The 12,495-nt window shown below is 47.5% G+C and overlaps 1 protein-coding gene across 6 annotated transcripts in view; it reads right to left on the bottom strand.

Moving 5' to 3' along the window:
* Positions 1–823: 823 nt before the first annotated feature.
* RAE1 (ribonucleic acid export 1) overlaps positions 824–12,495 on the bottom strand; it is a 27,219-nt gene continuing 15,547 nt past the window's right edge. For 3 of the 6 annotated variants that reach the window (XM_063601091.1, XM_063601093.1, XM_063601092.1), the window contains exons 6-11: positions 12,366–12,452; positions 12,180–12,251; positions 10,454–10,561; positions 5,691–5,797; positions 5,533–5,608; positions 824–4,664 (exon numbers count right to left, since the gene is read on the bottom strand). In XM_063601091.1, the coding sequence (XP_063457161.1) occupies positions 4,176–4,664; positions 5,533–5,608; positions 5,691–5,797; positions 10,454–10,561; positions 12,180–12,251; positions 12,366–12,452 (939 nt within the window). In that variant the 3' untranslated portion in view covers positions 824–4,175. The remainder of the gene's footprint in view (positions 4,665–5,532; positions 5,609–5,690; positions 5,798–10,453; positions 10,562–12,179; positions 12,252–12,365; positions 12,453–12,495) is intronic. The other 3 variants (XM_014343104.4, XM_008950693.6, XM_034947021.3) reach the window with 2 other exon arrangements.

The raw sequence follows: 12,495 nt of genomic DNA, 5'->3' as shown, positions 1-12,495 counted from the left end.
CTAAAAAAACAGGGCTGGAGAGTGGGTGGGTCTGAATTCATTTGTGACCTACCAAAGAATTTAAACCACTGAGTGCAGGTGGTCTCTTCCAGTAGAAAATTTTATTTTCATTGTTTTTTATGAGTAGGCAAACACATCTTACAACACTATCAATACTAGAATTTTACACTCAGCAAGTCAGACTTCACACATTAGTCCAAACAGAAAGGCCTAAGAAGCGTTTGAGATCACAGGTGAGAAATATAGTGATAGACCCAAAAGTCACATTTTTTCTCAGGCCAGCTGAATTTCATTTTGAATACTTACCAACCAGGAATTTAAAATTACACAAAATACAAAAGAACAGCCAAACAACCACTACTGAGGGTTCAGGGCAATTCCCATGCAGGGGACCGGGGTGGGTAAGAGTTCAGGGCAATTCCCATGCAGGGGGCTTGGGTTCTAACTTGAAAGTCACGCAAGTGTCACCCACTTGGGCCTTAGGAGGTTACCCACAAATGGCCTGTCACCCAGCACAAGTAACAGTCCCCATTTGAGTCACTCGGAAATCTGAGCAGCAAGGCCAGAAAGCACTGGGGATTTTGAAGATGGGAATGAGGGAAGCAAGGAAAAACACATTCAAACTCTGCCCACCAGGGCTCACAGAGGCTGCCGTTCCGCGCAGCAGAAGTGAGCGCAGCTGGGGACTCCCTTTCCCCTAAGGTTGCTGCATTTCCCAGAGGGTGTCTGAAATCTCAACTCAAAACCCCACGCTGATGCTGGGCAGGACGCACGTTCCTGAGGTTACAGGGTGGGCAAGAGAAAAGGACAAAGGAAGCTCGGAAAGCAATCTGCAAAAGACTTTATTACAAAATACAGCACGGGGCTCACAGACGCTTTTCCAATATTCTCTAACACGTACACTGAAGCGCTGCAAAATCCCTGGCGGTGCCCGCAATCTAACGTCTACAATAACCTCAACCCCCTTAGTTACAGAAAAACTCTGCAACAGGCAGTGGAATGGAGAGACGGCAAGTCGCCGCGGACGCCTGGGCTCTCAGCTGCTGAACAATGACATCATTTTCTCCAGGGGTTGAAATCCATGTCCATGGCTGACAACCCAACAAGGCTGGGACCCAAATTCGTACAGAGATGAGGCAGAGTGGAGAGAAACAACTCTGGCTGAGCCAGAGTCTCCAGCCACTACTTCTTATTCCTGGGCTTTAGCTCTTCGGCTGCATTACGCAGGAAAATGTAATTTTTTTTCTGGGGATTATAAAATTCATGTCCCTAAAGAGAGCAAAAAACACCAATGATCTTATTATTCAAAAGAAAGTTAGCATTTGTAGGTGCTTTTTCTAGGTGAAGTCCTGTGCTACAATACTGGAAACATATAATCTCTCAGAGAAATAAAACAACAAAGATAAAGTCAAATGTGAAGCAGAACTTCAGTCCTCAGAGAAAGGCCTAAGGATGTGGTTGGTACCAGTGTGTCATCAATGTCCTACTGAGAGAGTCTTCACAGGTTCATTTTCAACACTGAGCCCCCTTTTAACACCCCAGGACTTTAACGCCAGGACAACTGCCTTGGGTCCCTTGGTCAGAATTAGTTCTGACCTGAGAATGCTTCACAGAAAGGAGGACATCTGACCTGCGGGGTATCATGGGGATGAAGGAGGACACCCCGCCCCACATGGAAGGAGCAACAGACACGGAGCACAGCAGAGGCATGAACGGTGGTGAGTGAGCCAGAGGCGTGTGCAGAGGTGTGCACGTCTGCCCGGGCCCACACCGGAGGGGATGCAGGGCTATACAGCATCGAAAGACCCCCGAAATCAGGATGAGGCCAGACTACAGGGCTGTGAATGGCAGAGGGAGGCCTTTGAACGTTATTCCCCAGGGAAAAGGAGGCTGTAGGCAGGTCAGTGATGTGATCACATTTAAGTTTTAAGAAGAGAGGTGAGTGGGGTGGGCCAGGCAGATGATCCGGAAGAAAGACAGCAGGCAGGAGCCGCAGGTGGGCCAAAGACCTGGAAGAGGGAGGTGGGGCATGGCGCTGGGTGCACTCTGTCACCTGTACTCTGATGACACATTTTTATTCTCTTCCCAACAGGCATGCCAAGAAAGCTCTAGAAGTTTTGCTCAACAGTGACCACTAATTCTCATAATACACAAAGTGTAGTTTTTCTGAACAGTAACTCAAGCAGCAAGCTCATAACATCAATCATACGTGATCATGACTTTGCACTGGAGATAACTGTCCTTGAACAAAGAACAATGAAAAACCCCTGAAGCAAATTTCTCTTTTAAACTAAAAAGATGCTAATTTATGTAACCCCCACAATAAGCTGACATTAACTGTTTAAATGAATGAGATTTTACTTCAATTTTTAAACAGCACTCAAAGCAATTACCTTTCTCACTGCTTTCAATTTACTACATTTTTTAATGCGTATAATGTATAGAGTCCCGCGTGTCATTTAAGTTAAAATGCAGAATTTTGATGTAGCTGCTGGGATGAGTATGCAAAGAGGAGATTCAATGAAGAGCCCGAGGTGGGAGCTGAGGCCTCGGGCTCCACACATGCCACAGCCTGTCCACCCTCAGCCAGGCAGAACCAAAAAAGTACACTCTTGTCACAAAACTGAGTGCATGGCTTACACAGGTGAATGGATAAACAAATGGCACACCCCACCCGGGAATACTAAGCAGCACTGAAAAGTAACAGACAAGTGATTCACTCAACAGCATGGGTGAATTTCAAAATCCTTATGCTGAGGGAAAGCAGCCAGGGCGAGGGGAAAATGTAGCGTAGGGCTCCACTTACATAAAATTCTAGAAAATTCAGACTAGTCCATAATGCCAGAAAACAGATCCATGGTTTTGTGTGTGCGTAAGGGAAGATTACAGTAATATACACAAAAACCTTTCGGGGAGATGACTATGGTCATAGTTTCATGGGTATTTACAGATGTTGAAACTGATCAAATTGTATACTTTAAACAATGACTGTATTTCAATTGTACCTCAATAAAGTTGCTTTAAAAAAAGAACGCAGCTTCATGGCTCACACAGCAAACCCTCAAACAGGGAAACACAGAAGCAGCAGCAGGCCTGGAGGGTCAGAGGGATGGAAGGCAATCAGCTGGACTTCTGTGTCTAAGTTCGGGGCCTCAGGGAGACTCAGGTGCAGCCACGCTACTGAGACTGGGAAATACTAAAGGTGGAGCGGGCAGGGCCCGAACCAAGGGATGTCTCCAGTCACTGGCTTGTGTGGCAGCAGGTGTCTTGGGAATGCAAAGCACTGGTTAGAGCCCTGTGGTGGCCCCCCAGGCTGAGATAGGGGGAGGCCAGCAAGGCAAGAGGGGCAAGAGACAGGAGCTGGCAGGAGGACGGGAACCACAGCCCAAAGCAGAATAAACCAGGACATGGCCAAGAAGCAGGGAGGAGAGCTGTATGGAACAGGAAGGGACGGGTGAGTGACCGGCACAGACAGAAAGGAAGCTTCTGGACTGGATGAGGAGAACGTGGCCACAGGGACTCTGAGTACAGCTGCAAGAGGCCAGAAAGTACCTGGCAGTGGACTGAGGAGGGGCCAGAGCACAGAGAACCAAGAGGGTAGGTGCCGACACCACTCTCTCGATAGCCTTAATATACACGGAAATGGTTCCTCGAGCCTTCCATGCTTAGACAGAGGGGAGGAGCTGGTGGACGGGGACAGAAGACAGTGGGAGAAGGCCCAGAAAAGAGCCATGAGGGTGGAAGGAGGCGGGGTCAGCGCAGGCAGACATGAGGTGAGCGGGAAAGACAGTGCAGGCCACTGGAAGCCCCTCCTATGTGAAGCAGGCGACCTCCCCATCGGAAGCCAGGGCAGGGTAGGGAAAAGTCTAGAAGGCTGTTGTGGGCAAAGGGCAGAGTGGGGTGGGAGAAGAATGATGAAAACCACAAATACAATGATGACAACCTCTCCAGAAGAGCTGAGCAGTGGAGAAACACGCAGGCTGGTTGAAAGCCAACACACTTCCCATGGGGTTGGGCAGAGTACCCGAGTCTACACATTTCACCATCATGCCCAAAGGCCTCAAAAATGCAGCCCCACTCCTGCCAGCTCCTAACTCCCCATGCCCAAACCACCAGCCAACCAAGCAACCAACAGCACCCAGGCGAAAGCTCCATGACCCGCCCTGCCAACCCCTTCATAAAGTGCAGCCCCCGGCTTGCCTGTGCTTCTGTGCCCAGGAACAGAGCAGCCTGTAATGGCTCACGCTGGCCGAGCACTTCCTGTGTGCTGGGTTCTGGCCAAAGGCTGTACTGAATCCCCACAACCATTTGAGGAAGTCCTGCAATTTCCCCTTACAGGGAGGGGACAGTGACCTGCCCAAGGACACATGTGAGTCCTGAGAAGAGTCACAACTCAGGCCTAGGCCTTCTGAACCCAGAGCCTGGCTCTGCTGCCTTGGAGCACCCAGAGCAGGCCCAGGAGTTCTCACCTTTGACCAGTCGTAGCTGGAAGCGTACGCAAATATGTTTCCATTGTGATTGAAACAGCAAGCTGAGATGGGCTGATCTAACTGTTCCGAAGTTTTTAGTTTTGTTCTGGCATCTTTGTCCCAGAAGCTGAATCTACCATCAGATCCCACAGTTGCAAGGGTGCCATGAACAGGATGGAACGCGATTCCATTTACCTGCAAGGATTGACATGCACAATGAGAAGCCAGGCAGAGGGACGCAGAGAAGGTTCCACCCACGCACACTTTCTGCTTGAGTTAGGAAACAAAGCGCACAGGTACATTTCCTTCCAGCTGCTGCCCGCTGATAGCAAGAGAAACTATCCAGGCTTCCTCCATCAAATGCCAGCCCAGAATCCAATCTTGCCTCCTGTGAGGCCTGCACACCAGAGAAAGTGAGCATGTAGACAGCAAGAACCAAGGAGCAGACCTCAGGAAAACGTTTCTTTTGAGCAAACAGATTTCTCAGTCTGAGCTGTGGGTGTGAACTGTCTACCAGCGCCCCTGAGGGAGGGAGAAGACTCTCGGCAAAACATCCTAAGCTTATGTTCAGAAACAAATACACAACACTGCTAGTCAGGCGGCACGTTAACACAGAAAACAAGGCCAAGTGCGGTGGCTCACGCCTGTAATCCCAGCACTTTGGGAGGCCGAGGCGGGCAAATCACAAGGTGAGGAGTTCGAGACCAGCCTGGCCAATATGGTGAAACGCCGTCTCTACTAAAAATACAAAAATTAGCTGGGCGCCTGTGGTCCCAGCTACTTGGGAGGCTGAGGCAGGAGAATCGCTTGAACCCAGGAGGCGGAGGTTGCAGTGAGGTGATATCACGCCACTGCACTCCAACCTGGGCGACAGAGCGACTCCGTCTCAAAAACAACAACAAAAATCCACAGAAACCTGAAGCCTACAGCATAAGCCACTTATCTCCGGACATGAACACACAAGCTCTTCAATGATGAGTCTTTTCTGATCCCACAATTCCTCAGCCACCTCCAAGTCTGGTTTCCAGATGTATTACCACAGTTAAAGTGTCTAAAAACGTACCGCATAAATGTCCTGAGGAGCTGAAGTGTTGGTTCCATTAGATCGATGACATTTAAAGGTGAAGTTATCTTTGGCGCTGAAAGACAAAGGTTCATGTAAGTCTTCCTTTGTTAAAAAAAAGTCCAGTGAAATCTGCAAGCTGACAGAGTCACACTTACGGGTTCGGGGGGTTGATATAGTGAATAGCAACTCTCCCCTCGATACTTCCCAGGGCAAAACCAGTAGGCTTGTTCTGTTTGTCTTTAAAAATAGCCACACACCGATGCTACAGTTAAAATAAAAAAGAGACATAATCACAGCATAAGATCTCATGACTAACGTGAAGGTAAGTCATTTTTACCCCATGTTTAGGTTTTAGAAGAACCAGAAAAAATCACTCAAATATGATACAGCAGTAAGCATTGCTTTCTAACTCCTTAGTAACTCCATCTAAGCAGTGAGTTTATGACCGAACTGCATACCCTGTGCTCCTCCCCTGCCCCCGCTGCTCGCTCTCCCTCTGCCACCCTGCAAGGCCGCGTTCACGCCAGCAGAGCCCCATGGGCTGCAAGGCAGACAGCGGCCCTGCCCGTGGGGAATGGAGACGTCCCTGGCTAGGCAGACACCCCTCAGGAGGTCACCCGAAGCTTCTGCGCTTCTGCCTCCCCAGCTGGAGGAGGGATGCAGGCTCTGCCACACCCGTCTCACAGGGAAACAGGGTGAAGGGGACGGTGGGTGCAGTGGCCATGCTACACACAAGCAACACGCTGCACTTCGCCCAGTGTTGAGTTTGAGGGCCCAAGGGCGGGTCTCTATTCTACAGAAGAACCCAGAAATTCCACTACCCAGCCTCCTGGGCAGAAAAGCCGACCACCCCGAGGAGAAGCCAACTTTGGAGTTACCACTTCCTCCTTCCAGTCGTGGTAACCTGGCCAAAGCTTGGAAGGCCATCCACCCTGCCTAAGCTGGTCATCTGAGCTTCCGTGTGAGTTCAGGGGAAGCCTGGCAGGACCCAGGCAGGGGCCAGGCAAGACGAAGGGAGAAGCAGCCTCTGGCATTGTGACAGCTGCTGGGGATGCACGTTTCCTAAGTACGAAGGAAAACGGCCTCCTCTTTCATTCCTGTACTGTTTGCTCCCCTGCCTTTTAAAAAACTGCCAGACCATTACTTTTGTGAGTACAAAGAAAAAAAGTAAAGCAAACTGACAAACATCTATAAGTTCTTAAATGACAGAAAAGGCCATGGCTGGTCGTCAGCACAGGGTCTACTGTGTGGCACACCAGGAACTGCACAATGCCAGGGGTGCCACTTGCACCAAGAGCCACATGCACTGGCCCTGTGCAAAGGCCGATGGCAATCAGCTCTCAACAACGGAGAGGCCAGGGCGCTAGCACCGGGTGGCAGGAAGTGAAGCCAGATGGGACCAGGTTTTTTCTGGATTCAACCAAAAGGAAATGGGGAGGCAGGGAAGGGCTTAGGCTGGGGTCCGGCAAGGCCAGTGGTGCCACTTACAAGAGCCCCTGCCTCACCTCCGGAGGATGCCTTGAACGAGGGCCAAGGTCTAAGTGCTTATTTTATTGTGGTAAGAAGAGTTAACATGAGAGCCACCGCTTAACACATTTCTAAGTCTACATTATTGTTGACTACAGGTACCATGTAGTACGGCATATCTCTAGAACATTCTCATCTTGTTTAATGAAATTTCATCCCATTGATTAAGTAGCTCCCCATTTCCCTCTCCCCCAATCCCCTGATGACCGCCATTCCACCCTTTACTTCTGTGGGTCTATGCTGGATATCACATTTAAGTGGAACCATGCAGTTTCTTTCTGTGTCTGGCTTATTTCATTTTGCATAATCTCCTTCATGGTCACCCACGTTGTCACGAATGGCAGGATTTCCTTCCTTCAGGCTGCATGCACAGCATCCTACTGCAGGTATACACTTCATTTTCTTTATCTGTTCACTTGGCTATTGTGAACAGTGCTGCAAGGAACACTAGGAGTACAGGTCTCTCTTCAAAATACCCATTTTGATTCTTTTGAATCAAGACCTGTAAGTGGAACTGCTAGATCGTATGGTGATTCTGTTTTTCATGTTTTGAGGCCTCCAGTTTTCTGTAACGGTTGTGGCATTTTGCATCCCCCCAACAGTGCACGAGGGTTCCAGGTTCCCCACACCCTCCCCAGTGCTTGTTATCTTGGGGCTTTCTGGTAACAGTGGTCCCATCAGCTAGGAGATGGTATCTCACTGTGGTTTTTGTTTGCCTTTCCTTGATGGTTAGTATGTTAAGCACATTTCCATACACCTGCTGGATATTTGTATGTCTTCTTTGGAGACATGTCTATTCAAGTCTTTGGTCCATTTTTCACGTCACCAGTTTTCTTGCTATTGAATTGCAGGGGTTCCTTACGTATTTTGGAAATCAATCCCTTGTCAGAAATAGCCTCCAGATGTTTTCTCCCATTCCACAGGCTGCCTTTTCACTCTTTTCATGTTTCCCTCTGCTGTGCAGGAGCTGTTAGTTTAACACAGTTCCACTTGGCCATTTTTGCTTTTGTTGCCTGTGCTTTTTGGTGTCATATCCAAGAAATTACTGGCAAGACCAATGTCATAGAGTTCTGATCTAAGTGCTTTCCAAGATTTGAATTAGATGTGGTGGCAGGAGGGAGGGAGAAAAAATGAACAGATTCCCAAATAATTTCAGGGTAGAGGGGAGGAGACTGAGGATTAGTGAGACAGGAGAGGGAAAGTTCAATCAGGGGTGACCTCAAGATTTCTGGCTATAACAAAGGAGATGGAGGTCCCATTGAATGGGCTGTGAAGCACATCAGGAGCAACAGGCTGGTGGTGGCCGAGAGGGGCAGGTTCAGATCAAATGTTCACTCTGCAAATATTTACAGAGCACCTTTTACACTTAAGGCCCTCCTCCAAGTGCTGGGAGGCAGCAACAAATACAAACAAAAATCTCTGCTCTCATGGAGTTTACATTCTAGTAGGCAAAAAAAGTGAAATACTTAGTATGTACATGACGTTCATACATACGTATAAAATAGATGGTACTGGTGGCAGAAGCAAGGGAGAATCCTGAGGCAAGGGTAACATGTGAATAAAGAGCTATAGAATGTAGTCTTGGGTTTGGTGTGGGATACTGTAGGCTCAGATGCCTGGGAGACACACCAAGGAGCTGTCCGACTGGGTGTCCATGTCAGGAGCACAGGAATGAGGTACGAGTCTCCAGTCCACAGGGCGTGGCTGAGCGACAGTGGATGGGAGATCAGTTGTGCTTGGGTGGAGGAGGCAGTGGCTTAGGGAGAAGTCTGTGGAACCTCCACATTCAGCCAAGAGCCAGCAAGGATAGAAGAGCCACAGAGGTAGCGGGTAAGAGGCTGGAAAGACAGCAGCCAGGGGAAATGTTTCTTGTAAGAACAGTGAATGAAGCTCTGTTCCAGTAAGAGGATGGGTGTCCAGGGTCCCCTGGAATTACCAATGAGGATGCCACTGGTAGTCACGCCAAAAACAGTTCTGGTGGAACAATGGGGGCAAAGGTCTCACTGAGTTAGAAATGAGTGGGAGGTGAGGGAATAAAGGACATTTCATGCAAGATGCCCCACTGCGGAAGGAAAGGGGACGCGGGTAGTACTGGAGGAGGATGTGGGGATCAAGGGAGGTGTGTTTCCTAGGATCAACTAGACTTGAGCAAGTGTCAGTGCTAATGGAGAAGTACTACGCGGCAGGAGAGACGGGTGTATGGGAAAGAGGTGATACTCTGCATACGGTTCCTGAGAAGGCTGGAGGGCATGGGTCCCACCACAAAACTGGCCTTAGCAGGACGGTTTCCACCTCATGGGGGAAAAGGCAGGGGAGGAGGCAAGCACGGGCAGATTTCTAGATCCGGCAGGAGAAAGAGGAGGAAGTTCCCATTAGCTTCTTTTTTCTCTGAGCAAGAGCTAATCTGATCGGCTGAGACAAAGACTAAAGGAAGGAGAAGCTGACAAGAGTGCAGGCCCAGCAGCCCCGTGGCAAGTGGAGGATTGAGCTAAGGAGAAAAAGCTAGCAAGCATCTAGGCATGATGCAGACAGAGTTGAAGGTGGAAGCTAGGAATTTACAATGGAACCAACCCATCCAGATGTGTAATTTTATTCTCAAGGAAACCAAAATATTTTGCCCCAAAATAGACTTCTCTGACATATTTCAAGATGGCTATACAGAAGGGCTGGAAATAATAGCTGAAAAGCTATCTTTGGTGGGGAGATCTGCATGTGCAGAGAAAATCGGCATTGATGCAGCCAGGCTTTCTCCAAGGCCCTTCCCTTGTCCTGATTTAGGGAAGATTAACTGCAGTCTGATGCCGTTAAAGGTCTCAGTTCTCTCCGAGGGTGCTACCTGTGGGGCTTCCTCCACATTAACAAGACCACCTTTGCTACACAGACCTCTTCTTCTCTTCTTCCCATAACCTGTCTTGCCACGAGAACCCAATTTACCATGAAAGCCTGTTTTGGGCCATGCCCTGAGCCCCCTTCTTTCTGTGACCTCAAGATGGTATGAAAGCATCAACCATATTGCCTTTAAGATCATTGTAAGACGCTGTGCACATCAATACATTTGTATGCCATTTCTCCTATTAATCTGTCTTTTACCAGCTGCTTTTCAGTGAACCCCTTCAGAGGGCAAAGGAGAAGTTTTCCCTTGGCCCCTACAATTCAGTAGCACTCAGCCATCCAGGGGCATGTTTGGAGAAGACATAAGTTCAGTTCACCCAGGGATACCTTAGTATTACTTAATATTCACTCACTAAGTATTTGTGTTTATATCCTTCAATTCACCCCTCTTTGAACATACTTACAGGTTTTACAAAGTACAACTGTATTCCAGATGTGAGCACAATCTTGCATACAACAGGTGCTAAATACATACTTCTTGATTTGACTAATGACACACCTGATGTTTCAGTGGAGATTCTATCCTCCTGAATTCAGAAGGTTGATTCTCTAGCTGATAGACAATCAGGCCCCTCTCTGCAGTTGCCACCACAGCCATGGGGTATATCTAGGGAATGGAAGAAAACAGAGACGCGCTTCAGGTGAAGGAGTGTGCTGTTTTTATACTAATGTATTTGATCAATTTTTGGTTACAACATTAAGTCTGGATTTTCATAATCCTGGGATTATATTTCACTAAAACCTAGAGAAATAGTATTTGAAAGTAGAACATTCATATATTTTAAAAAGTCTCGTGTTTTAAAACTAACTATAAAATATATGGATATTTAGAAAATATACTCAGGAACTAAGAATAAATAAAAATCCCCTACACCACTCCTTCAGTTGCTGTCACTATTCCAGCCTTTGTTCTCAGCATTATACTTGGTATGTAGCATATTTCTGTACAGTTCATATCCTTTACTCAAAACATGTTTCATAAGGTCCACGTCACACACTTTTTCAAGTACTAGCAGTGGCTTCTAACGTCCCCTCAAATGAACCTACCACGGGGTTTATTTATCTGTGTCTTGGTGGCCCCTTAGGCCACTTCCAATGTTTCACTATATTACATAAAACAAAGACCAGCCGGGCATGGTGGCTCACGCCTGTAATCCCAGCACTTTGGGAGGCCGAGGCAGGTGGATCATGAGGTCAAGAGATCGAGACCATCCTGGCCAACATGTGAAACCCCGTCTCTACTAAAAGTATAAAAATTAGCTGGGCCTGGTGGCACACACCTGTAGTCCCAGTTAACGGGAGGCTGAAGCAGGAGAATTGCTTGAACCCGGAAGGCAGAGGTCGCAGTGAGCTGAGATCATGCCACTGCACTCCAGCCTGGCGACAGAGCGAGACTCCATCTCAAAAACCAAACAAACAAAAAAACAAAGACCATCTGTATCTATGATTATTTTCTTGTGATAAATTCCTAAAAGTGGAATTACGGGATTGTTGGTACAAAACTTTAAGATGTGACTAAACAAATGGAGAAAGTTCCATTTCTTTTTCTTTCCTTTTTTTTTTTTTTGAGATAGTATCTCACTCTGTCACCAAGGCTGAAGTGCAACAGCGTGATCTCAGCTCACTTCAACCTCTACCTGCTGGGTTCAAGCAATTCTCATGCATCAGCCTCCCGAATAGCTAGGATTACAGACGTGCGCCACCATACCCAGCTAATTTTTATATTTTTAGAGATGGGGTTTCACCATGTTGGCCAGGGTGGTCTCGAACTCCTGACCTCAAGCAATCCACCCACCTTGGCCTCCCAAAGTGCTAGGATTATAGGCGTGAGCTACCATGCCTGGCCGAGAAAGTTCCATTTCTATCCCACTCAGAAACAGTCCCCAAAGACCTGGTACCACCTCACAAACTTACTGCAAGTTTTCCTACTGCCATGGAAAGGACATGATAGATGTCACACTAGAGATGGCATGTAGCTAGCTGCATATGTTCAAACGAGTGGCAGGAAAACTTGACATCCAGCATTTAGTACTTCTAGAAGAAACGCAGCACAAAAATCTCCCAATTGGAGACGACTGAGGCAATCTCAACTCGATCCTTTATATCTATTACTAAAGCTAGCAGGATTTTTATATTACCCACTCACTAACTGCAGGACGCCACAAGGTGAGAATACTTATTTTGTTTTTTTTAAAGTAAATACATATTAAGTTGAAATCCCTTACCACGTCAGCACAGTAACACCTTTCAGGGAGTTGCAAAACCATCATAGGATTTGACGATCGAGTATCCCAAAACTAAAAGCAAAAAAGAGAAGCCAGTATGTGACCATTCAGAGCAGAAGTCGAAATGGTGCAAAAATAAATGACAATCCTGATGGGGCCAAACAATGCCTCAACGGCACATTATACCTTTAAAGTCTTATCCCAGCTCCCAGTCATCACACAGCTGTAGTTTGGAGCTTTGATCCAGTGGATGGTTTTAACAGGAGCATCATGCTTTCAACAAGACAAAAACAAAACAGATCAAGGTAAATGTAAG

Source organism: Pan paniscus, chromosome 21 (assembly GCF_029289425.2).
Source record: "Pan paniscus chromosome 21, NHGRI_mPanPan1-v2.0_pri, whole genome shotgun sequence".
Lineage (NCBI taxonomy): Eukaryota > Metazoa > Chordata > Mammalia > Primates > Hominidae > Pan > Pan paniscus.
The sequence above is the reverse complement of the archived record's forward strand: the minus strand, read 5'-3'. Positions and strand labels throughout refer to the sequence as shown.